We start from the raw sequence: 22,499 nt of genomic DNA on the forward strand, positions 1-22,499 counted from the left end.
CTGGTTGAACGAGGAGCAAAATGGCACAGTGAACAAGAAAGCGCAACACGCACCCCGCACTGAAAAACCTTCCGGGGAGCGGCCGGCAGATGTGCGGCAAAGACCTTGGTGCCCGCGCAGCATACAAACCGCCGGGCGCACATTAACTCACGCCATCGGCACGCAAAGCAAAGCCTCAAGAAGCCACAACATATAGCGATACGTACAAGTTAGGTAAGCCGCCATATGTGTGGGAGTGAGATTGCCGAAAACGAGAGGCTCTCGGCAAGAAATGAACAGAAGCATATTGCCGGTAGTGAAAATCAATAAGCGTCAAGAGTCCCGAGCCCAGCGGCCTGGCCCTTAATCATGTCGCCGCTGCCATAACTGCTGCTGCTGTGGCCGCTGCCGTCACTTCATCTACACGAATACCTATCAACCTACATACCAAGGGCTCAAGAATACAAAAATCCTATTCCTAAAAGCAAGTCTATATCACACAGTAAAGCAGCTCTACATCACACAATCCTCTTTACAAACAGCAATGCGGTCATGGGAGTGGAACGGACTACGTGGACATAAAAGACAACATACCATGTACCATGTACGACGCGACCGCAGTTTCCCTGCCAGTTGCCCGGCCGACTTAAATCTCTCCTAGTTCCGTCCCGCCACGCTCACAGTTGGCGGATGTGAGCGGTTATAACAGGCTGTCGCGCTAGAAGTAGCAGTTCGCCCGCCCCGCAGACACAACCCCTACCACACCTTGAATGGCACCTGACGTGCACGTGGCAGAAGACCAAGGCCACACCAGCCTCAACCTGGATATGCGCCATACACAGGAGGAGGCAACCCACTTTCCGCAAGCCAGCCAAAACGCGTGCGGCAGATACCTACGCACCCCTTTGGGCGGACGTCTGGCCCTTGGGCCGCTTGGGCCGCTCCAGCTCCCGAGGCACACCAGACAAAGCCATACGGCAGACAGACATCATTTATGATATGGTTGATATGGCCGCTGAAACAAAAACCAAACATAGCAAAAAACCAAAGAGCTTTATCGATTCTTTTGCAATCTCAAATGAACATACAACATACAAAATAGAAACAAGAAAACTGCAAAACGGGCAGCGTTGCAGATGTAGTAGTAACGTTCTACGAATGCCCAGAAATCGACATCGACAATCTTGTCGGCAAAGAAGCCTAGTCATCATCATTCCATCACAACATCACGATTACCGCAGCATGAAAGGATTCTCCTTCCTCCCTCCAAAGGCGTGTGTGTGGGGTTGGGAACCCATCATCCCTGACAGCCACCATTTCTCCAAACCACTCCCCCTTCAAGCCGGGGCGCACAAAGACCCGCCGCAGTAATCACGAGGCCGAAATCTGCCGCAAAACCGGCCGATGCTGCCGATGTTTCCACCACAGGACCACCAGGCGGTCCTCCGCAAACCCTTATAGAACCTTCCCGACAGACTTCGACCCGCGGGTGATGAGACCGGACGCATTCCCACTGGGCCCAGATTTGTTGGCCTTAACAGCGCCACATCCCCCCTTTCCCTCCCCTGCCTCTACCCTGCACATCACCCCCCGCTGGGTCACCACGTTGTGCCCCTCTCATCCCCCCTCGTCCCTCACCTCATCACCGCATTACTAGGAATCATCACGACGCACCCCTCCGTCTTTAAGCCTTACTTAATTGCAAAAGAGGCTTGACCGTGTGAAGACCTTAAAAAGCCACAAAACCAGCAGCGAGCGCGAGAGCCCTGCGGACGAGCACATGCAGACTTGCCGAGCCACACCCCATCTTCTCCGAACCGAGCCAATATCTCCATATCGTCATTTCCAATTCAAAATCTAAACCTGATTCAAAATGAAGTCCAAGATCCAAATCCAGTCAAGAGATCCATCCCAAGTTGCCAAAATGGTATACCCGCCTTCGCTGCCGGTCCCTTCCACAATCAGGCGGCCAACATGATCATTGCATCACCGGTAGGGCCAGTCAAGAAGCTCTTATGCAACAAAGCTGCCAATGCCACCGCCATTGCCGCCACTGCTGCCCTTTGCCTGTAGCCCGCCAGCAGCCGCAACGGTGTTTCCGCCGCTCAAACTCAGATCTGGCGGGCTGCTGCCTGGGTGTGCTGCAAGATCCACGGTACTCCAGGGAAGGTGGGCTTTGTCCATGATGCCGTCTAGATGCCAGTCGGAGGGTAGGCTGTCGACCACACCGTGCGCCTCACCGTCGTTATCGTCGCCCGCCGCTGCCGCCAGGTCGCTCATGCTGCCCGTCAGCGGCGACATGTCGACGGGTGTCGGAATGCCCATGGGGTTGTCCACTAAGAAGCCACATAACGCATGACTGAGAAAATCTTCAGCGTCGCGATTGCGGTGCGGCGTACTGGAATCGTCGTGCCCGTCGTACGGCCGGCCTGATTGCTGCTGGTGTTGCGTCATGAGATGCGCGCGCTGGTGATGGTGGCCCTGCGTTGGGTGATGGTGATGATAGTGGTGGCCCGGTTGGGAGGGGCGTACCGTGGTGCCCTTGGCAGCGGTGGCAAGACCCGTGGTGGGGCAGTGGATGTCGTGTGCTGCCGGGAAGGCCGCAGCACCCGAGGCAACGGGCTTCATGTCTTCTCGTCTGCCGCAGCTCGCAGCGGCGGCACCGTGCAGCAGACAGCCCCTCTGCACCGCCGCCTCCCACAGCATGCCATCGCCCCCGCTTGCAGTACCGGTACCGACCGGTGATATCCCAAATGCGTCTCCCCCGGTCCCCTGCTGCGCGCGAGACGGGGTAAGTTCATCGTGCGAGGCGGCCTGCACCGCCGGCTGGGTCTCATCACCGACCGGGAACTGCAGCCGCTGTTCCGAGGCGGTAGCATTTCTGCTGCCAGAGCCAACCGCAGCCGCCGCAAAACCCAGGTCCATCGCCATCAGCGCCTCCACCGAATGCTCGCCAGAGCTGGGCGCAGCAACGACCGCTGCCGCGGCCCCGGCCGCCAGCGCTGGCGCGCTGGCCACGATACGCTTGGAGAGCGCTCCCCCTCCACACTTCGGCGGACTGCCCTCCGGTGAGCTGCCGCCAAGGATGAACATGTCCTGCGGCTGCTGCGGCGGCGGCAGCGGGTCGCAAATGGGTGATGCCATCAGCAGCTCCGTAAGCTGAAGACCGTCTCGCATTCGCGCATGGTGACCCAAGCCGCCAGACGACGTCGAGGGGACCGGACCTGCGGGTGCGGCAACAGCCTCCACCGCGGGCACGGTGTGCGCCATCCCCGCCTCCTGATGCTGTAATGGCGCGGCCAAGACCTGCCGTGGCAAACGGCCACTGGACTCAGAGCTGGACTGGGAGGCGGAAGGGGCCCCATCCAAGCTGCGGCGGGCCCCGGGACCGTCTGATCCACGCATCGGCTCATCACTGCGCTGCGGTTGCGGCAAATCTTGCGGCCGATGCTGCGCCGCCACGGTAGTCCCCGTTCGCTGATGCGACTGCTGCAGATCAAAGGGAGGCGCGCGTGGATCAGGGAAGGAGGCCGCCACGGTAGAGACGCCGGTGTCATCGCGCCGCATCCGGATGCGCTTGGGCGGCGAGGCGCCACAGGCAGTGTTGTTCGCAGCAGCGACGGCGGGAAAGGCCTCTGCAGCATTTGGATTGGAGATGGGGATGACTGAAGGCATGGACAGTGTGCCGTACATTGGGCCACCAAGGAAGAAGCTGCATGCAGCGGCAGCTGATGCCGCCGATGCCATGCTCGGATATCCAGCGTCAGTAGCAGTAGTAGCAGCAGCTGACAACTGTCGACTACCACTTGGAGCAGAGGCCGTCCAAGGCAGCTCTGGAATCTGGGGCAATCCATCACTATTGGAGGTTCGCATCGTCGCTGGGACCGATTGCTGCTGGACTTGTGGCTGTTGGGGCAGAGGCGGCTGCGACTGCTGTGAAGCTGCCGAAGCTGCGGCAGCACGCTGCGCCTCAACGGCCGCGGTCTGGTGAAACAGGTTGAGCGCTGCCGCCGCGGCAATGGCCGCCTGCTCAGCCGGCAGGTGCTTCATGAAATACTGCTGCAGCAGTGCCACGCGCTGCGCGTTGGTTGAGTCGCGGTCAGGTGACCCAGCAGCTGCAGCCACCATGGGTGCGGCAGCAGCCACGAGATGCTGTTGCTGCTGCGGCGGCGGCACCATGAGCTGCTGGCCTTGTTGCTGTTGCGGTTGCTGTTGGGGGTGAAGGCTCGGGAGCACCGTGTAGCCGGGGACAGCGCCATGTAGGACTTGAGGCTGCGGCTGTTGTTGCTGAAGAGGCAGCTGCATCTGTTGCTGCTGCGGTGGCTGCAACCACTGGATACCCTGCATGGCCGGCTGCTGCTGAAGCGGGTGGGCTTGCGGGTGGAGGGCCTGACCCTGCATGAAGCACGCACCGCCGCCCACATGGGGGATCATCGGCAGCCCTGCACCGGTGGTCATAAAGCCTCCACCACAGGCGCCGGCGGTACTTCCCCCCAGGACACCAACAGTGATACCGGGCACCCCGGATGCGGCCGCCTGGACCGTAAGCCCCGATGCTGCAACACCACCGAGGCCGAAGGTGCTCAGGGCTGCCGTCGGCGGTGCGGAAGACGAGCTGGAGGACGAGGCGGCCACGTTATGAGATGCAGGAAAAGCCGGACTAGGCATCATGCCTGACGGCAGCAGTGGTGGCGCAATGTGGGATGCAGCAGCAGGGACTGTTCCGCCGGCAGATGTGAAGGAACTAGTTGCCAGGGTCGGCGCTCCTCCAGTGGATTGCAACGGGTGGTGCTGCTGGTCCAGAAAGACCGATACAGTCCCAGTGGCACCAGCATGGTGCCAGACAGGCACATGATGAGTGGCGGCGGTAGCGCCAGTATGGCCGGCCGGCAGTGGCAGGACAAAACTGGGCGGGGCAGCTGGAATCGTACCAGCTGGCGCGGACGAGGCCGTCTGAAGGCCACTGGTGACATGACCTGGAAGAAGTGCTGCTGGCGGGGCCCCCGGGCCGCACGACGCCGGCATGGCGGCACTCGTCGCAGGAGGCACCTGCTGCTGCTGACTGCTTGCCGAGGCAGAGCAAGCGGCGCCGCGGCTACCGGCCCCGCGCCCGCGGCTGCTGCTGCGGCGGCCAGGACCGCCGCTGCGACCACCCCCACCGCCACCAACGCTCGATGTCGTCGCACCGCTACCGGTCACGGCGCCACCGCTGTGCTCCATGCTCCGCCGCTGCCGCTCTCGGCCTTCGCTCGTTGCAGTCGCCCAACCGTCCCCGCTACGGCGACGCCGCGGCGAAGGCAGCACAGTCATTTGCTGCTGCTGCTGTGGTTGCTGGAGTTGCGGATGTTGAGACGCGGCTTCGGCGCTGGTGGCCTCGGCCCCAGGTGCCGGCACCAGACCCAGACCCAGCGACAGCGCGATAGCCCGGCCCATCTCCACTCGGCGCTTCAGGTACGAGTTCCAACGGTTCTTGACCATGTTATCCGTTCTATGGACATGGCAGGTTACAAGGGAAGTACCACAAGGAGTTATGGAGTACCGTTGGTTCGCAACGACGAGGAGAAACGCAGCCACGCGCTCTTATAAGCACAAAAGGCCCCATTCACGCATGTCTTAGAACTGTTTTCTTTCTGCCCAAGGAGGACCCAAATGCCACACAGCGATCACCAAATCCTAATCTGCGCAGCCCACCTGCCAGGCAATTCCCGAGCAATTGCACTCCACTTGTTGCCGTACGTCGCCTGCATCTCCACAATCTTTTGATCCTCCGCCGGTGTGAAGGCGCTCGTCAGCAAATCGCCACGCAACTGGTTTACCCATCTGCATGAGTTGAAGGGGGGGAAGCGGGGGGAAACAAAAATGCTGAGGGCATCACCCGTTTTTATACCGTGACAAATCGAGTTGACCCTGGCCCGTGTCTAGCTCCGTTTTCTGCACACACGGCCCGAGGCCCCGTCCATGTCCCGTGTACCTTTCCACAGCGCCCGCAACCTTCACCCCCACTTACCGAAGACGGCAGCTTTTCCCGGTGCGCCCTGGCAACCCGGCGGCAATCTCCGTCCACTTGTTGGCGCCATGAGTTTCAACCAGGGAGCGAAGCTGCTCGTCCTCCTGCATCACAGCAGAGTGCGTATCCAGCAGCATTTCCAAAATCAGGACATCTTCAGTTACTAGTGGTTGTACCAATAGCGACGGGGGAAGAAGTGCGGGCCTTAGAGACATTCAAGGGAGTGGGGCATTAGGGACGGGTCATGTGCATAGGGTGATTCTGAGGGCATGTAGACATGCGAACTGGGTGGGAGATGGGGGGGGTGGCTGGAGAAGGGAGCGGTCCTTTCTCAGGCATAGGAGCAGGCATGGGAAAAGTACACAGTTATGACCTAGCGTGCGCTCGCGCACGTGTGGCCCATACACCGAGGAATATTTCGGCGAGCAAATGCTGCAGAACATGGGGCAATGCAAGCGGAAGGAAATGTGCAAGTTAGTGTTGCTAGCCAGCTTCGGGCAAGGACAAGCCAGCTCGGAAGCTGACTCACTAGTCGCAGCAACGGGGTCCCTCAGCCACCCTAAAGACGCCGAGATCCTGGCAGACTGTAAAAATTTATAGTGTTTAGGTTTGCTAAGAAAAGGCTGGTTTCGACAAATCTTGCGCTTTCCTTTCCGTGGTTTTGCGCCCATTCGGCACATGAAACACAGCTTCCTTATACTTGCCTCCTTGGTCCAGGCCCTATACGGTGTCCGGTTTAGCGGATCGCCGAGCGACGCGGAGCCAGCGGTGCCGTGCGACCCAGAGGTTGCGCGCGCACCGGAAGCGCCCCTCCGAGTAGAGGTCACCTCATGCTCCGGCACTTCCTCACAACCAGAACTATCATCTGTGTCCGTGGTTGACATGCTGGCGCTTTCACAATCGCCACCGTCCTGGCGCCACTTCTCCATTTAAATGAAAGCTCCCGAATTTTTGATAACTTTCCTGAGCAAGGATTCATAAACATGTATATGATGTGGACGTATGTTTTGGAAGCGCGTCATCCTAGATTGACTTAGGTAGTAACATTACAGCGTACAGATACGGAGTCAACGTGCAGAAACTTACATGAAGGTATTACACTTCAAGACGAAACGCTATCACCAGCGGGATATTCTCATTATGTCTCTGTGGAGGACGATACAGTGTATGAGTGTCCCGCCGTCGCGCCGACTCTCACCCTTCTGGACCTTGCACAAAATGCGCTGATTTAGATTACATACGATACGAGTGCACAGGATGCAGTCCAGAATGCAATGTAACGCGAACACATAGGCAACCCAAGATACGTTGGGCCAAAGACTAGCTCAAGGGGCTAAGCTCGGTAGGGCCCATCGCTCTGAAAGGTACTGCCGTATTGTGTCTGTCCATGTAGGCTGGCTCGCAGTTCATGCGTATACAATGCATGCTTGACAAATGCAAGAATGTATTAGATGCCTACGCCAGCGATTTTGCCTTTTCCCCCGTCTGCCATGGCACATTATGCCCTGCAAGCTTTCGACCGTCTCCTTGAGCACATGACGAACCCAAAGCATGTCAGGAAACCCCGTTTGTAGTGCACCGAAGATCGCTTGTCATGGCATGTGACCTCGCTGAGGGTTCCGTTGCAAACCCCATCCGGAAGCGAGATGTTCGGCTTCAACCGATAGCCGGCCAGCCAGCCGTGCTGTGCCAGATGGTCCCATACCAAATTACGAAACGTTCACGACAAGCAAACGGCTAAGGATGCCTTGGGCATTCTCTTCCCCCACATTCATGTTGGATATTTCTGGTTCAAAGGTTCACGTGAGCTGAGCAAGCCAGCATGTTGGGGGTACTGGCCGACCCCAACAACTAAACGGCAAAGCCTGCAAGTGCTCCACACATTTTCGTACCTAGGAAAAGGGTAATGCATGCCGAAATGGGAGCTGGGAACATGAGGAAAACGCGCTCGAGTCCTTACGGCTCTCGGCTCACCACACCGTAGACAGCTGCCCAACCACCGTCTGCGGGCAGTTCTTAAAGCTGCACACGGGCAGCTTCCATGCTTTCGTGCGAGCGCCGTACTAAGTACCGGCGCGTAACCGTGCGGTACATGAGAGCTGTCCTTTAAGTCGATTGCTTGGGCGAACATGCGAAGACAACACCGTATCCTATCAGCTCCATCCAAGTAACACTATCCACAGAGTTAGATCCCGAGAACAGTGCATTAAAATAAGTAAATGTACCGCGTCTCGACACTTCAGAGGAAAAGCAGCAGGTACCCCTCCAACCTGTCAAAGCCCAGCACTTGACGGGATCGCGGCCATCTGACGACATTACCTGCAATACCACCACCTCTTCATTTCACAGGTGGGCCCGGTCGGTCTCGCATTGCGGAGACGGCGTCGTCTGCCGTCTACACACCGGAGTCAGCGTCAACCGGAGTCGTATCAGAGGAGAACCCGCCACATGTTGTACGTAACTGTTCCGCGAGGGGAGGTCTTGTCTCATTAAATGATTGTTAACATCCGGCTGGAAGTGAAATCGGCTAATAGGCAATGGCTATTATAAGCGCGGCTATACAGTTATACAGCTATACAGTTATTCCGTTATACAGTTATATACAGTTAAGGCACTACTGGTAACGCACACCGATGCCCCCGGAGGTTCCGGGCTCGAGACCTGTCAGGGTCGAGAAATCCTTCCGATGGTGGAAGGTAAGAGCGCCCCTAGTCGATGGACGGTGGTGACCTGGGATAAAGTAGACCTGCGAGCTGGTCAGGAATGGAGTTGAGCCGCCGTTGATCCGGCAGATTCTGTTGGATGCCGGTTGGGGGTGGTGGATGCCGGTGCTGGACCTGAGCGACCCACTGACAAGTCGGCTAGGGTGACTGGATGAGGATGCCCCGAAAGACCGTGGAAGGCAGGGTTTCGCCAGGTAGCGGCCACGGGTGAAGATATGCCCTCCTGCCCCACACATCATAAGCGCAGTGGTTGTCCTGCCTGCCCCAGCCATGAAGGGAAAGGGGCCCGGGACCTGGCACCTCGGGAATCAAGGCCCCTATCCGGGTGAGCTCAGAGGCATGTGGGGTCCACTGGTGCGCACCGACGAAAACAAGTTGCGGGTGGGTGCGCTGCACTCATGTGGCGGGCAGTGGCGCTGTCACGGCAGTAATCCGCGAGGGGAGGCTGCTGCCCGCCCCAGCCGGCGCGGAGTATCACACCGGGGAATGCGGCATTCAACTGGTACCCGGCAACGGCGGGGGTAGGACTGTACGTTTCAAAATAATGCCGTCGGTGCTGACCCCCTGCGTGAATGGCTTGAGGGTCCGCTTCGAGCTCCCCAGAGTGAGGCTCCCGCCGCGTGGCCCTGCCAACCGGTGGCCGCCCCAGTGTGAGTGACCACCCAGGTCACGTGACCCGGAGGGGATGAGGCCGGTGGTATCCCGGTGGGCACCCGGGGTTAGCAGGTGCCAAGGGGGATGTGTGGTGCCCTCCGGACGGAGGGGAGGGAAGTGTACGGCAGTAATATCAAATTGCGGTTCTTGGGACCCAATGAGCGCCAACCATGTACATGTTTGACGCCGTACGAATGGCGTACAGAGGTACACCACCATGTGTGTGTTGTGTCCGTGTATACCGCGCCACCGCATGTGTGAGCTGTTGGCTGTCCGCGCTGATCCGCGGCCGACGGGGAGGCGGCTACTCCCCACTTGTAATTTAGCATCCACACTGTTGAGTCAGCAGCCGGGGACCCAGCTGTTGCCTACTCAGGCCTCTGTTGTTAGCTGTTTGCAAAAACACTCGTCCCGATTGGACTGCCAGTTAAAAGCGGGTCGCTTCGGTCTCTCTCGCACCCGAGCAGCCGGCCTCACTCTGGCCATTTCCATCTCTACTGCTGATGTCCCGATTGACGACATGCAAACTGGTTAATGAGGTCCAGAAGGCGGACAGGTCCGGTAGCCGCTCCATCTCAACACCACTAACGGCCCGTTTTGGTGGGCCAATGCCTAATGACGCACATGTACGGCGATACTGCCCTAATATCTGTCGCCTTCAAAGCTTCGTCATAGCCGGAATTAACCTTACAGGTTATCGCCAGCAGCGCGCTTTATACATGCCGCTTGTTGGTTGGAAGGCGGTCACGAACGGAAGTGGAAACCAAGATTGACAAGGCAACAACCAAATGCGATTCGGCAGGGCGCAATAAAACAAATCCAAGTGGCTGGAGGATTGTCAGGCTAAGGCAAGCGATTTGCACAATCCATCGCCAAACCTGATGATACGTTCCCTAACAGCGCTTCCTCCTAACAGCGTAGCATAGTCCAGGTTTTGGTTGTCGGCTTCCTGGACGCGCAAGTCCATTTCTGATTCCTAAGTTGATTATCTCGCAGTTAGTAGTTAGTTCGTCCTTTCCTCCTGCGCCCCTGCTCCCCGTCCCTTGTGCACTTCTCCTGTCCCGCCCGTGCGCGCAGTCGAGTCGACTTGAGGACACTTTCCACCCGGGGAGGGAAGGGGTGCTTTCGACCTTTCACGAACTAAACCGACTACTGCGCGTTAGTGCTACATTACCACCAAGGGCTAGTGGTACCAGTGACGTCGGCCGCGCCTGATTGATAAATAATATAACAATGGTGGCGGTGAGGACTCCCGACCGCAACTCGGAAATCCATCGGAGCGTCGTCGTCATAAGCTGCGGGATAACCCCCCAGGGCGATTCCGGAGCTCCAAAGTGCCCCTCCACGCTGCTGCAGCCGCCGCCGCCGCCGACACCTCCCACCCGGTGGCCAACCATTACCTTTGCGGGCGCAGCTATGGCAGTGCTGCTACTCGCTGGGTACTGTCGTACAGCATCCGCACAACAGCTAGACGCTACTGGCTGCGGTGCGCTGGTCGATGAGTACGGCATCGAGCCGGGGTACAGCTTGGGCAGTATGCACCCTGACAAGCAGTTGGTCTACACCGACTCGGATTGCGAATCTAAGGTTTGTGACTACTGGCGGAGCAAGTACGGCGTCGTACCGTACGTGACGTACGGCACGATGCCACAGCCGTTGCAGCACTCCTGGGACTGGATCCGCCCGAACAGCGGCAAAACGTGTAACTCGTTGTCAGGTGCGGCCTACCCTTTCTTGTTACTTCTTTAACACACGTGATCTTGGTTATACGGCGTATTGTTATGCTTGTTTTATCGCTGTCTGCGTCCGCGTGTGCGTATGTGTGTTTGTGTAACCGTACGTCGCACCCTTCTCTTCTTGACGATGGATTGTTGTGTGTTGTGCCGGTTGGTTGGTTGCCACTTGGCGGCCAAGACAAGCGGCAGCTAGAAGCTGCGAAGCCCCCGGACCCAGGAAGGTGCTCAGGAAGGTGGGGGGCCCAGTAGTCGGTTGGCGGGGTGCACCGCACACATCATGTCATGCCATGTCATGTCATGTCGCACCTTGAAGCTCCTTGAGGGGAAAGTGGATGAAGAAGCCGCCAAGGTAGCAGCAGAGCAAGACTGTCGGCCGGGGGGGGATCTACGCATACATCATTTGCCTTTCCGTCTCTTTTTCGGACAAACCCATGTGAATCATGTATGCAGTCATGCAGCAAGTATGTTTGTATGTAGGTCTGCATGTGCGCATATCTTCCCCTCCCGCTGGCCCTTGACCCCCTCTGCCTCCGACCATCAACCACCAACTGTCACAAAACAGGGCCGTTGGACGTTAACAGTTGCGGTGCACTGGCGGATAGGGCGGCGATCAGGCCGCTTGTCACTTGGGGCAATGCAAGCACCGAGCAGCAACATATCTGGGCCGACTCGGACTGCGACACCAAGATCTGCTCGTACTGGCAGATAAAGTACGGCATCTTACCGAGCTTGTCATACGGTTTATTACCGGCCGACCTGCAAGCGTCCTGGGACTCACCGCGCCCGTCACAGGGCGGAAAGAACTGCAATGATTTGCTGTCATGAGCACCCGAGGTGGCGGGGTGGCGCCAGGTAGATGCCGCGTGCCTAGCCTGAGGTACAAACGTGCGTGGCCAGTGCGAGCGCTGGGAAGGGGGGGCGGAAAGGGGCTGTTGACGTATGCATGGCATAGACTTATGGTGCTCTGAAGTGGCAAACAGTGCGCCCAAACAGCTGTTCCTCAAGAACGACGACTGCGAGCGTTGTGGACAGCTGTACAACACCGAGCTCGCTCTGGGTGCCCGGTTCCTAGTCCTGGCTAGTTAGCTAGGCAGCCTCCTCTCCGGGAGGAGGCAGATGCAGATGCAGATGCACTCCAACCGGAATCCGACTGGTTGCCATGGGGACGGCGGCTCGTGGGTGGGGATATCTTTAAGGAAGCCGTTCCCCCGTGTTGGGTGCTCCCCACCCTGTGTTGGTCGGGCTACCCTCGCGAGTTCACCGCATTGGCCAACAGACGGGAAGGGGTTTGCCGGAGGTTGGGTAGATAGGTAGGTAGGTAGGTAGGTAGGGCTGCTCGTAGGCGCCGGGACCACCCAGGCATGCAAGTATGGTTACGTAGGTATGCAGCACTGTGTATGTAGTAGTTCAATAGGCGACAGCTCCTGCATCCGCTCCATCAACACGCATCATGCATCCGCCTAGGTTGGTCGCGTGCATGCACATGCCAGCTAGCTGCCAAAGGTAGGTTCTTCGCCGATGCATGCCCTGCTCGAGTCCAGAAGTCCATCTCTATAAGGACTGAGCTTGTCACCTGTCATGCCCAAATTTGTAACCCACTCGAGCTTTACCCTCCGGGGCTTGATGTACATTGGGGACTTGGGAACATCCAACAAACCAAGGCGTGGGGATACTGGATTACCAAAGCGATCTGCGGCTCACCGCTGCGACTTTGTCTGGCGCAGCTGCGTGCAACCTTGCTCGTCGGGTCCTAGTGACCACCGACCACAGCGAAAGTAGAGGTGCACTCGGGTTATTCACGGATTCAATATACAAGTTCGTATGCGAGCGGCGGAAATGATGTGTGATCAAAAAGTAATTATAGGGCGCGTGAAGGGCATATCCTGCAGCAGAAAGGATTGGCTCTATAATTGGCCGAAACGGAACTTTTACCTCATTGAATCTGTTTACATTCAGACATTGCCTTGGCGCAACAAAGCAAGTTCCTTCATTCGGGCGCTTCAGTTGAGCATAGATTGTTGCTGCTGACTGTTGCAGGATGTGAACAAGATTTCGGAACGCAAAACATCAGTGCCGACAATCTCGACAAATTCTACGGATGCACACTGGTAATCTTTTGCAATATTATTTTATTCAGGCCGACAGGCCAGATCTGCCGTGCGGCAGTTCCCAAGCACGGCGCCGTAGGCGGACGTTAGACGCTCTACTGCCGGACCCAACACAATTCGCAGTAAAGCTATACGCGAAACAATGAGAATTTATTTTGCATAGCGAGTCAGGTGAACCCTAAAGGAAAAGGTAGCCCGACAGTTTAGGTGAACACCCCTGTCACTGGATTAATATGTACAGCCATGCCTGGACAAGCCAGTCACACTCAATGTGCAGTATTACGGTAAGCTATTGAGTCCACTTATGGCTGGTTGCAGCTAGGAGGGGGTTGGATGAAATCTCACGGATATGGCCTATGCGGTGGGTTCTCGGCACGCTTTTAAAGTAATAGCACCTCAGCCGTTGTAATGATTTCCAGGGAATGCTGTAACATGTTCGCTGCGCGCGGTCAGTAGTCCCGAGCTAACGGCGTTTCTCGCGACCTCCCCCGCAGCGTGAGGCAGGGGCCTTTCCTTGCATTATCAACGTCTGGCCGGCAGCGTTGAGCTCTCAGGCGTCTTGTCTGAACAGAGAAGGGGGCTGTAACGATGCTGCTGGCTGCGGAAAGGGCCCGGATGGTGGCTTCGATTCCTGCCCCAACAGCCAAATAGACTCCGAAACAAGGAATGGCCTTTCCAAGGATGTTGGATACTTGAATGCTTGCGGTTGTGGTCATGTGAACCCCGCGGCTGCAACCACCAACGCCCAGGAAAAGGGTAGCTGCCCTGCTGAGGCTTCTTCTGTTTCAGGCGCCACAAGCGAACTCCAGGGAAGTTGGTGTTCGCAACCTGCCCGAAGGCTAAAGGGAGGACTATCGGCAGCGCTGCAGGCCGCATCGGGCCCGGATGGTGTTTCAAGTGTCCCACTTGCTCTACTTCCCTTTCAGAGCTGCGGCGCCGCTCCTCTGAAAGCTGTCCAGCGCAAGAATTATCCCTTCTCTCAGAGCGGCCGGGCAGCAGCCGCACAAGCACATGAGGTTGCTGTTGCAGCTGCGATGCAGCAGCTCAATTGCGTCCCAGCAACAGCACCGTCTCTTTCAAGCAGCAGCCGCTTCTCTTCCACCGTCAAAAGGGTAACACCCGAGCAGGAGCGCGCTGCTGCTACTGCTGCGGGTTGCAGGGACGTACATCCCGTCGCGGTGCAGGCAGCCGGCAGCCCCAGCGAACTGGTCCCCGTGTGGGAGTCCCCGCCGCTCTGCTTCTCACCGTCCCTTGTAGACAGGCTCTGGGCGGGACGAGCCAGCGTGGACAGCGGCGGCAACAGCGGCAACAGGCCCACCCCGCGTGGCGGCCTCCACCACCCCTTCGGGAACCTCCGCCACCACGAGCTGCGACAACAGCTACAGCAGCAACACCAGTGCGAATGGAAACGGTCGAATGCGGGCGCCAGGTCGCCGGGGTGCCACGTCGTCCAGCAACAGGCGCGGTCATTGAAGGCGGATCGCCCCTCCTCCCGCCTGGAGGCTGTCGGAGTCAGTCTGTCGACCCGCCCACCCGCCCCGGCGGATCAGGTAGCTGACGCCGGTGTCAACCCCAATAGCGCCCAAGATGCTGCTGCTGCTGCTGCCTCCGCTGACCGCCGTGCTATTTCATGTCCTTCTGCTACTGCTACTGGTAGCGACGCTGCTGTTGACAGTTCGGCCTTTCAGCTGCAGCTCATACCCGCTGCTGCTGCCGCCGCCGTCAATCACATGCCGCCGTCACCTTGCATGGCTTTAGTGGCCGCGGCAGCTGCGGAAACTGCAGCGCCACGGGCATTGGGTGCCGCTACTGTCAGTGCTACTGCTGCAGCACCATCTGCGGGAGCCAGCGGCGGCAGCAGCACCGGGTCCTGCTCCCCCGGTGACGCTAAAGTGGCAGCGCTGCCGTCGGGCCCCACCGCCACCGCCACCCAGCAGCAGCAGCAGCCAGCTTCCAGGGTTGGAGGGCTACCACCACCTTCATCACCTTCACCACATGAGTCTGTAGCTGCAGCAACGAGAGAGGAAAACCACCACCTGTCGCAGCCGTCGGACCCTACAGCCCCTACCGCCCCTGCATCCTGTCCTGCTGCGGCTGGGGGCTTTGACGGCGGCGGGGCTCTCCTTATTTCCTGCGGGGATCTGCCCTGGGCCCTCGCGACCACCGCACCACCGCAGCAGCCGGTGCAGCAACAGCAGCAAGAGCATCACCACCACCACCACCACCCGGCTTCTGGCGCCGCTGCCGCCACCGCTGCATCTGCTCTCCTCTCTATGGCTAAGTCGGCGTACGAGGGGATGCCGCGGGGCCACGTACATAACGGCCCGCGCATGCCGGTCGTCGGAGTGAAGAGCCATCCGGTCGCCCCACCGCCCCGGCCGCTCAACCCGCCTCCGACCTCTCAGGTCTCCGAGCCATCTTTCGGACCGGACCCAACAACAACAAAAACAACGAGACCTCTGCGACACGAGCAGCAGCATCAGGAGGAGGGGGGCCAGCTGATGATGTCGAGGCTCAGCACATCCGCCCTAGCCCTTCCCGCCTCTGGCAGCGGTGGCGGACGCGACAACGACCCACGGGTCACAACAGTTGGAGGCTCCGGCGGTCATGTCGCGCCCTCCGACTCCCCGATGTCCCAGGCGTCCACGGAATGGGAGCCGGTGTGGGGCCGGGGGGAGTGCAGCCCACCCTCCCCTTTGGCGGCGGCGGCGGCAGCAACTGGTTGGTCGGCTGTGTCGCTGTGGGGCCCCCCTGTGGGTTCCGCCGAGGGGGCCGGTCTGAGCCGCGCCCTGGTCAGCATCTGTGTGTATGAGGGGGGGACCGCGGGGGGCCGGGAGAGGAGGGAGGAGGGGGGCCGGCGGCAGCGGAAGGTGCAGTCCTCCTCCTCCTCCTCCTCGGCAGGTGCAGTTGGAGGTGGAGGTGGAGGCGACCCGCGGACCAGATGGTGGGGGACACTCGGAGGCGGCGGCGGCAGCTTCCACGATGTGGGTCACGATGTACGGCGCAACCGCCGCCAGCAGTACGGCAATCACGGTCCGGCGCGGCAGCAGCGCGACGCGGCAATGTCGGCGGCCGCGGCAGACCTCCTCCACACACCCCACACGGGTCCGCAGTGCTGTCTGTCGGTGGGGCGGTGGCTGTGGCGGTGGCTGGTCGGGGGCCGGTGATGATGATGTTGCCAAGGGGGGTGCATGAGAAGGGCTAACTGCTTTTGTCTGTTGGTGGTTGGTGTTGTTGGCGGTTGGTGATTATTGGTGGTGCACAGAAGGTCTGTAAGGTCGATGCGGGGACGGTGCGCTCTGTCATCCACTTGTACGGCAGTGAGGGCGACGGGAGTGATCTGAGGAGGAGCTGTGGGGTTCCGCTGCACTCCTGCTCAATGACCATTACCCGGCCCAGTTCCCCCAAGCCACCCCCCCGCCCGCCGTGAGTCGAGTTTGACCACCAGACCCGTTAAGAATGGTCCACCCGCCACCGCCACCGCGCAATTGCCGTACGAAATAGGAAGTTATCCTTCCGCTCTGTAGGTAGGTACAGAGTATACATTGAGGTTGAGGGGGGAAGGCGGGTGCCCCTCGGGGGGCGCTGTGTTTGTGTTTGTGAATGAAAGGCGGAGGAGGCGCCTCCTGGGGGGAGTCCGGGGGGATAATGGTGGTTAACAGACTTCGCGATGTGACGCATTTCCTTTCCAGCAGTAGCAGCAGTAGCCCCACCCGGAAGCGACGACGGCTACTGCTGCTATTGCTACTGTCGGCCGCCGGTATCGCCCACGTACCCAGATGTGAGGCGAGGTGGGATGAAGTGGGTTGGGGTGAGGGGCTGTTGATCTTTCCCGCGTGTGTGTGTGTGTGTGTGCGGGGGGGGATTTCCGCGTGCCTCCCCCCACACCCCCGACAGCGGCCCGTCGTCAGATCTCGTACAGTGCCTGGTCAGCACAGTAACGGTTGGTGTGTACTGGTTTAGCCGTGCAGCGTAGTTAAACGTTAGTTAAACGTTGGGGCGGTTTTGCAGTTGGGCGAGGTTCTTTTGAACGGTTGGCCGCGGGTGGCCAGCGAACTAACGGATTTGTGACCAACCGCGGCAAATTTTGTGCCCGTATAGCGGCGGAGTGAGTACGAGGCGGTTAGGACGGACGGGGGCTCTTGTGCGGTTGGGGGTGCATGTTGTGAGGGGGGTGGGGTGTTACGAGGCTGTTGTTCGGGTGGGGGCCGGTGTTGCGGATGGGCACTGACCAAACTGGTTTTGGGGTCATCTCGCTCAACCCACTCACCCACTCACCTACATATTCATCCGTCTGTCAGTACGGAAACAATTTGTTGAAGTGGTTACCCGGAGCCCTCGCAATGGTTTGTGGCCCTCGTTAAGTCCTCAACCAACCAACGAACAAACGAACGAGGGGCAGTTTAATGACGATGCCGTTCGAAGAACGCTGTGTATGTTGTATGTATGTATGTATGTGGGACTTCTAGGAGTCAGGAGAAATATTTCTCATGCATGTGTGTGTCGCCTATGTTACGGCTGTGTACGTGCACGTGTGTACCCAGACGTGTGTTTGTCTGTATGTACCTCTCCGCAAGGGGGATGGAGGGGGGAGGGACGCAGCGCGGTGCTTGCATGCATGCTGAGAGTTTGAGGGGTTCAGGCGGGAGGAGCCGTGGGCCCCCCTGGAGGTTGGGACCCCTTGGGGTGTGCACGTAGTGTCCGGCTTTGTGTCGTTGTCGCCAGTCAACGGCCAAGGGGGGGGCAACATCGAAATAGTCCCACTTGGCTTTGCTCCCCCCCACCCGCCCTTTTGCACTCCATTGCACCTCCAGTGTGTCAAGCTGTAGCGGGCGGGGAGGGGGAGGGGGTTTTGACACGGCAGAGGTGCCCACAACCTCCAACCACCCAACAGCCCACAGCCCTACAGCTCGGGGGATTGAGCTACCGGACATACCTACATACATACGGACGTACATACATACCTTGAGACATATAAACCCGAAGAGAAAGCGTTGTGGTAATGTGGAGGGGGGACTTTTTGCATGGTCTATCAGCTGCTGACGCATGCGGGCGCCATTCCAACTGGGTTTTTCCTCCCCCTTTTTAATTCAACGTCCAACTCTTTTATCGTCCATTCTGTAGACCTCACTCTCTCTCGCGCGCGCCCGAGTGCACTCGCGCCCGAATGTCTCATTCAGGCCAACGGTTGGCTGACGGCTGAGGCACTTTTTACTCTGTAGCTGCAGGCAGGTGTGTCGGGGTGTCGTCGATGTTCGTGTATGTATGTATGTACATATGTGTACGGTTTTCTGCGGCATGTTTGTTTAGCTACTTATATGTGTGTCGGTTGTGTTGTGATACCTTGTGCCCACGTGGACATGGAGGCGCCCATCCCCCTCCCCGCCCGGTCGGGTCGGGTCGGGTTGTTGATTGTTCTCCCGCCGGCTCGCACGCGGGTATTGGAGAGGGTGTTGGTGGGGGGAGGTATGTGGGGGTATGTGGGGGTGGGGGCGATCCTGGGCGTGTGGCCCCTGCCTGCCTGCGTATCTACCTACCTGCCTAGATAGGGGTAGGGGTAGGGGTAGGACGAGTGGGCCCTCCTAGGTGGCGGGTGCCCCTTTCCTCCCTTCAAGGACGGTGTTTTCAGGCAGCAGGTATGTTTGTGGTTGTCGGTGTGTGGGTGTACGTGTTTTCGTACATTTTGCTACATTTTGCAGTTATTGGATCTTCACAGCAGGGTGGTTTCTTCGTGACATCTCCCCTCCCCTGCCCCGGCTGGTGGAGCCCGCCCCGGCTGGCGGCGTGGTGGCCCCCGCTGACATTTCCCTCGCTCCCTCCCCCCTCCCCCCCAAGGGGGATGCGGCTCTTGTTTTTACTCGGGGCTGCCTCTCCCCTCCCCTCCTCTCTGCTGCCCGGGGCTCCCTCTCTGTTTCCCGACTGTTTTGCATATCTGATACAGTTGGGCCGTATGGGGCGGAAAGGGGGGGGGAGGGGAAAGGGGGCTCGGGGCTTCCGGGTCGCAGTCCGTCGCGGTCCTCTGGACATCTTGGTGGCGCGATTGGCGCCGACCCGCTTCCGCTTCCCAGCGGGCCGTTGTGGGCACGAAGTCGTGAAGTGATACAGTTAACTTTTTGAAGGCTTGCAGACCTATTGGTGGTACAGTGACTGACGAGTGCAGTGACAAGACCACAATTCGGGAATCACGGGAACCAATAAACTGATGAGGAGGGGGAGACTTTGGCCACCTTGCAAAATGTGAACGACAGAAAATGATGAAGATCTAGTTGTGGTTGAACCTCGAGGTTGGTTGACGAGCTCTGATGTGTTTTCACGTTTCCCTGTGTTATGAAATTATGAGTCAATAGATGTCAGTCTGTCTGTCTTTCTGTGAGCACACTACGTACGGACTGTGCTTGCCATACAGTTATGGTGTTGGCGGGGTATGGTGTATGCCGTACAGTGCTTCGGATTTGTAGATCTCTCTTTCGTGGAAGGTGGAATAGATGTTGACTTCATTATAAGTTGGTCGGTTGGTGTTGTGAAACGAAATGATGTGCCAATATCACTTGATCAGTTGGCGGCGGGTAGCTAGCACAAGTAAAGTTCTGGCGTAGTTCTCACAATGCAGTTGTCCAGGCTGCTGGCGGGCGGAATTGAACCCGGGCCGGAGGAGAAAGGAGCAGTGGTGGTGATAATATTTTTAGTCCGCAATAGAGTGGAGTGAAAGGGTTCGTACGGCAGGTTATTGGCATAGTGCGATATAAACGTTTTTGTAACGTAGACGCTCCGCCAAACTGTCCAAGACTGACGGTTCAACCCATACTCCCTCAATCTAGCACTGTAACCCTCTTGACGTCCCGCTCCGCGCTGTCCCCCGGGCTACTCCTACTCCTACGACATCTACTACATCTACTACTACTACTACTACTACTACTCCCACTCTCTGTCTCTCTCCCCCCCTCCCCCGCACCCCCAACATCCTCCACTGACACCACCACTACAGCATCACCGACTAGGGGGTCCAACCAACCCCAATTTGGTGTCATGTTTTGTAACAAATGCCATGTTATGTAATGAACAGCATGGCGCCTCCAACCCCTTTCCCCCCTCCCCTGCTGCTCTCAACGCGACCGGTGGGGGGCTCCCCTAGGGCCGCACCATATCAGTCAGTCTACCGACCTACCTAAACTATCCATCTAAACACACGCGAGCAGCTGCCCCACCATTTGGGGCCTCTGCGCCCCCAACTCCCACGTCATCTCAACAAAGCGGTGGTGGTATCCAGCATGTCTGTATGTCTTATCTGAGCGTAGGTACATCCATACGTACACCACTGGTTGGGTGTTATGCTGTATGTGTATACGTATATGTGTATGTATGTATGTGCGTGTGTGCGCGTGTTAGTCAGTTCACAGCCCAAGATGTCGCCGTTTGGACAGTGCAGGTGTGGTGCCCCGCCGGGTCCCTCCCGCACCCCCACCTGCACCCCCACCCCCACCACCCGCCCCAGCCCCGCTCGCCAGCCCAGGGGTGACGATGGAGTCCCGCTCCCGGCTGCGTTGGGCATCTAGGCGGGCCTTGAGCGCGGCCTGGTGGGGTTGGCGTGTGTGGATGTGGGGTTGGGGGTTGGGGCGTGGGGGTGTTGTTTGCTCTTGCCTGGGTGCGTGTATCCCTCCCCTCCGATTGCCTCCCCTTTCCCCCCTTTCCCCCCTTGATCAACCACCCATCCCCCGGGCACCCCAACACTGACCTCCTCCTCCTCCTTCTTCTTCTGCGCGGCCGCCATCTCCGCCTCCATGGCCTGTTTGTCCGCCCTCTGCTTCTGCTTGGACTCCAACAGACTGCCACCCACCTCCTGGAGGGGGAGGGGTAGGGGTAGGGGGTGCTGGCAGCGAGATGTGCATGTGTATGTATGTAAGTATGCTTTACATCACCTGGCGCTATGAATCAACGTGCGGAGCAGCCAGGGACACCCCCCCCGCCCCCCTCGCCGCCCCCCCGCCCCCCCCGCCCCCCTCGCCGCCCCCCCGCCCCCCTCGCCGCCCCCCCCGCACCCACCTTGACGCTAAAGAACATGGGCCCCAGCTCGGCCAACCACTCCGGCTCCACCGCCGTAACACACTGAATGCGGAGGAGGAGGGGGAAGGTGTATGTACGTATGTATGTAGGGTCGGGGGGTTACACCGATGGATGTGGGGTCAGGGGAACATGGCGCCCGTGAGGGGGTAAGAAGGGGGGAAGGGGCCAGGCTTATCACACACACACACACACTCGTTGTGCCCCCGAGGGGGAAAGACGAACCACGAACGAGTTAAGCTGCTGCCCCGGGGGGGGGGGTTGGGGCAGCTGTCCTCCTCGTAGTGGCATCTGCTTTGTCCGCTAGGTTATGATAGGGACCTAGGTCTTTAGGTCCTTCCTAGTTGGGGCTTGAGGTGCCCTCGTTGCCTGCAGTAGGCAGTTCTAGCCGCCCCCCGCCAGGACAGCGCCTCCACGTATTTCCACCGGCTCCGGACACCACTCTTCTAATCAACTAAGTAACCAATGAAACCCCCGCAGCTACCAAAACCATTTCCAACAAAGTGCAAATAATTCGCTCCCCCCCCAAACCCCCGCCACCCCCCTCAAGCCCACCTGCATGTACTCCTTGGTGGTGAACACCAGCTCGTGATACACTATATAGTCAGGGGTGTAACCTAGGCCGTACAGCGCGGAACTGTACGGCGTCGTACAGGTCAAGTACATTGATGGGCAAAGAGGAGGAGTGCGTGAGGGGTTCAGCAACAGGAGCAGCAACAGGGGCAGCGGGGGGTGGTGATGACGATGATAATGATGCCATCACCCCACACGCGTGTGTATGTGCCGTATCCGAAAGAGGACCTCCTTCCCGGCTGATTTTCGCCCTCCCCCTCCCCCTCCTCCTCTCCCTCCTTTATGCAATCTTCACACCGACACATGCCGACTTACATAAATGCACACATACATACACGCGCACCTGGGGTGCAGGTGGCACGGCATGCCGGTACGGCAGTTGACGTACTCGCCCACAGACTTGAACTTGGCCGCGTTCTGCATCAATCGCCGCCAGGACCGGTTGGGGGTGGGGGCTTGTACGGCAAATCATAATGGGGTGGTACGTGTGCGTGTGTCAGTGTTTATCGCCGTGTGCCGGCCGTACAGGAGGGGGGAGTACTCGGAGGTAAGAGCTGCTGGAGAGTGAAAGACGACACAGGCAGACATACAAACGGACACACAAGCAGACAGGGACGCAGCTGCCGGGGGAGAGCACTCGTGGTGACTCTCATAACCTCGG

At 58.7% G+C, this 22,499-nt stretch overlaps 4 protein-coding genes across 4 annotated transcripts in view; 2 read left to right on the forward strand and 2 right to left on the reverse strand.

Annotated features, from left to right (window-relative positions):
- Positions 1 to 5,409: 5,409 nt before the first annotated feature.
- On the reverse strand, positions 5,410 to 6,096 carry myb15 (transcription factor Myb15; the record flags this gene model as incomplete). Its single annotated transcript, XM_002959156.1, has 3 exons — positions 5,410 to 5,467; positions 5,671 to 5,799; positions 5,987 to 6,096. Coding segments are annotated over 3 exons (297 nt in total), but the record flags the coding sequence as incomplete, so codon positions are not given.
- Positions 6,097 to 10,071: 3,975 nt separating this feature from the next.
- VOLCADRAFT_108518 (uncharacterized protein) lies at positions 10,072 to 11,080 on the forward strand (the record flags this gene model as incomplete). Its single annotated transcript, XM_002959150.1, has 2 exons — positions 10,072 to 10,211; positions 10,441 to 11,080. A coding segment is annotated over exon 2 (483 nt), but the record flags the coding sequence as incomplete, so codon positions are not given.
- A 2,360-nt stretch (positions 11,081 to 13,440) lies between these two features.
- On the forward strand, positions 13,441 to 18,036 carry VOLCADRAFT_100602 (uncharacterized protein; the record flags this gene model as incomplete). The annotated part of the gene is made up of 6 exons (XM_002959151.1): positions 13,441 to 13,491; positions 14,392 to 15,390; positions 15,613 to 16,009; positions 16,115 to 16,332; positions 16,607 to 16,633; positions 18,022 to 18,036. The coding sequence occupies 6 exons, from the start codon at positions 13,441 to 13,443 to the stop codon at positions 18,034 to 18,036; spliced, it is 1,707 nt and encodes a 568-aa protein (XP_002959197.1).
- Positions 18,037 to 18,418: 382 nt separating this feature from the next.
- Positions 18,419 to 22,499, reverse strand: part of VOLCADRAFT_100603 (uncharacterized protein) — a gene marked incomplete at both ends in the record, with an annotated part of 19,197 nt that continues 15,116 nt past the window's right edge. The window contains 6 exons of the mRNA XM_002959157.1: positions 18,419 to 18,429; positions 20,670 to 20,778; positions 20,940 to 21,044; positions 21,248 to 21,310; positions 21,821 to 21,902; positions 22,182 to 22,255. Of these exons, the coding sequence (XP_002959203.1) occupies positions 18,419 to 18,429; positions 20,670 to 20,778; positions 20,940 to 21,044; positions 21,248 to 21,310; positions 21,821 to 21,902; positions 22,182 to 22,255 (444 nt within the window). The remainder of the gene's footprint in view (positions 18,430 to 20,669; positions 20,779 to 20,939; positions 21,045 to 21,247; positions 21,311 to 21,820; positions 21,903 to 22,181; positions 22,256 to 22,499) is intronic.

Source organism: Volvox carteri, assembly GCF_000143455.1.
Source record: "Volvox carteri f. nagariensis unplaced genomic scaffold VOLCAscaffold_129, whole genome shotgun sequence".
Classification (NCBI taxonomy): Eukaryota; Viridiplantae; Chlorophyta; class Chlorophyceae; order Chlamydomonadales; family Volvocaceae; genus Volvox; species Volvox carteri.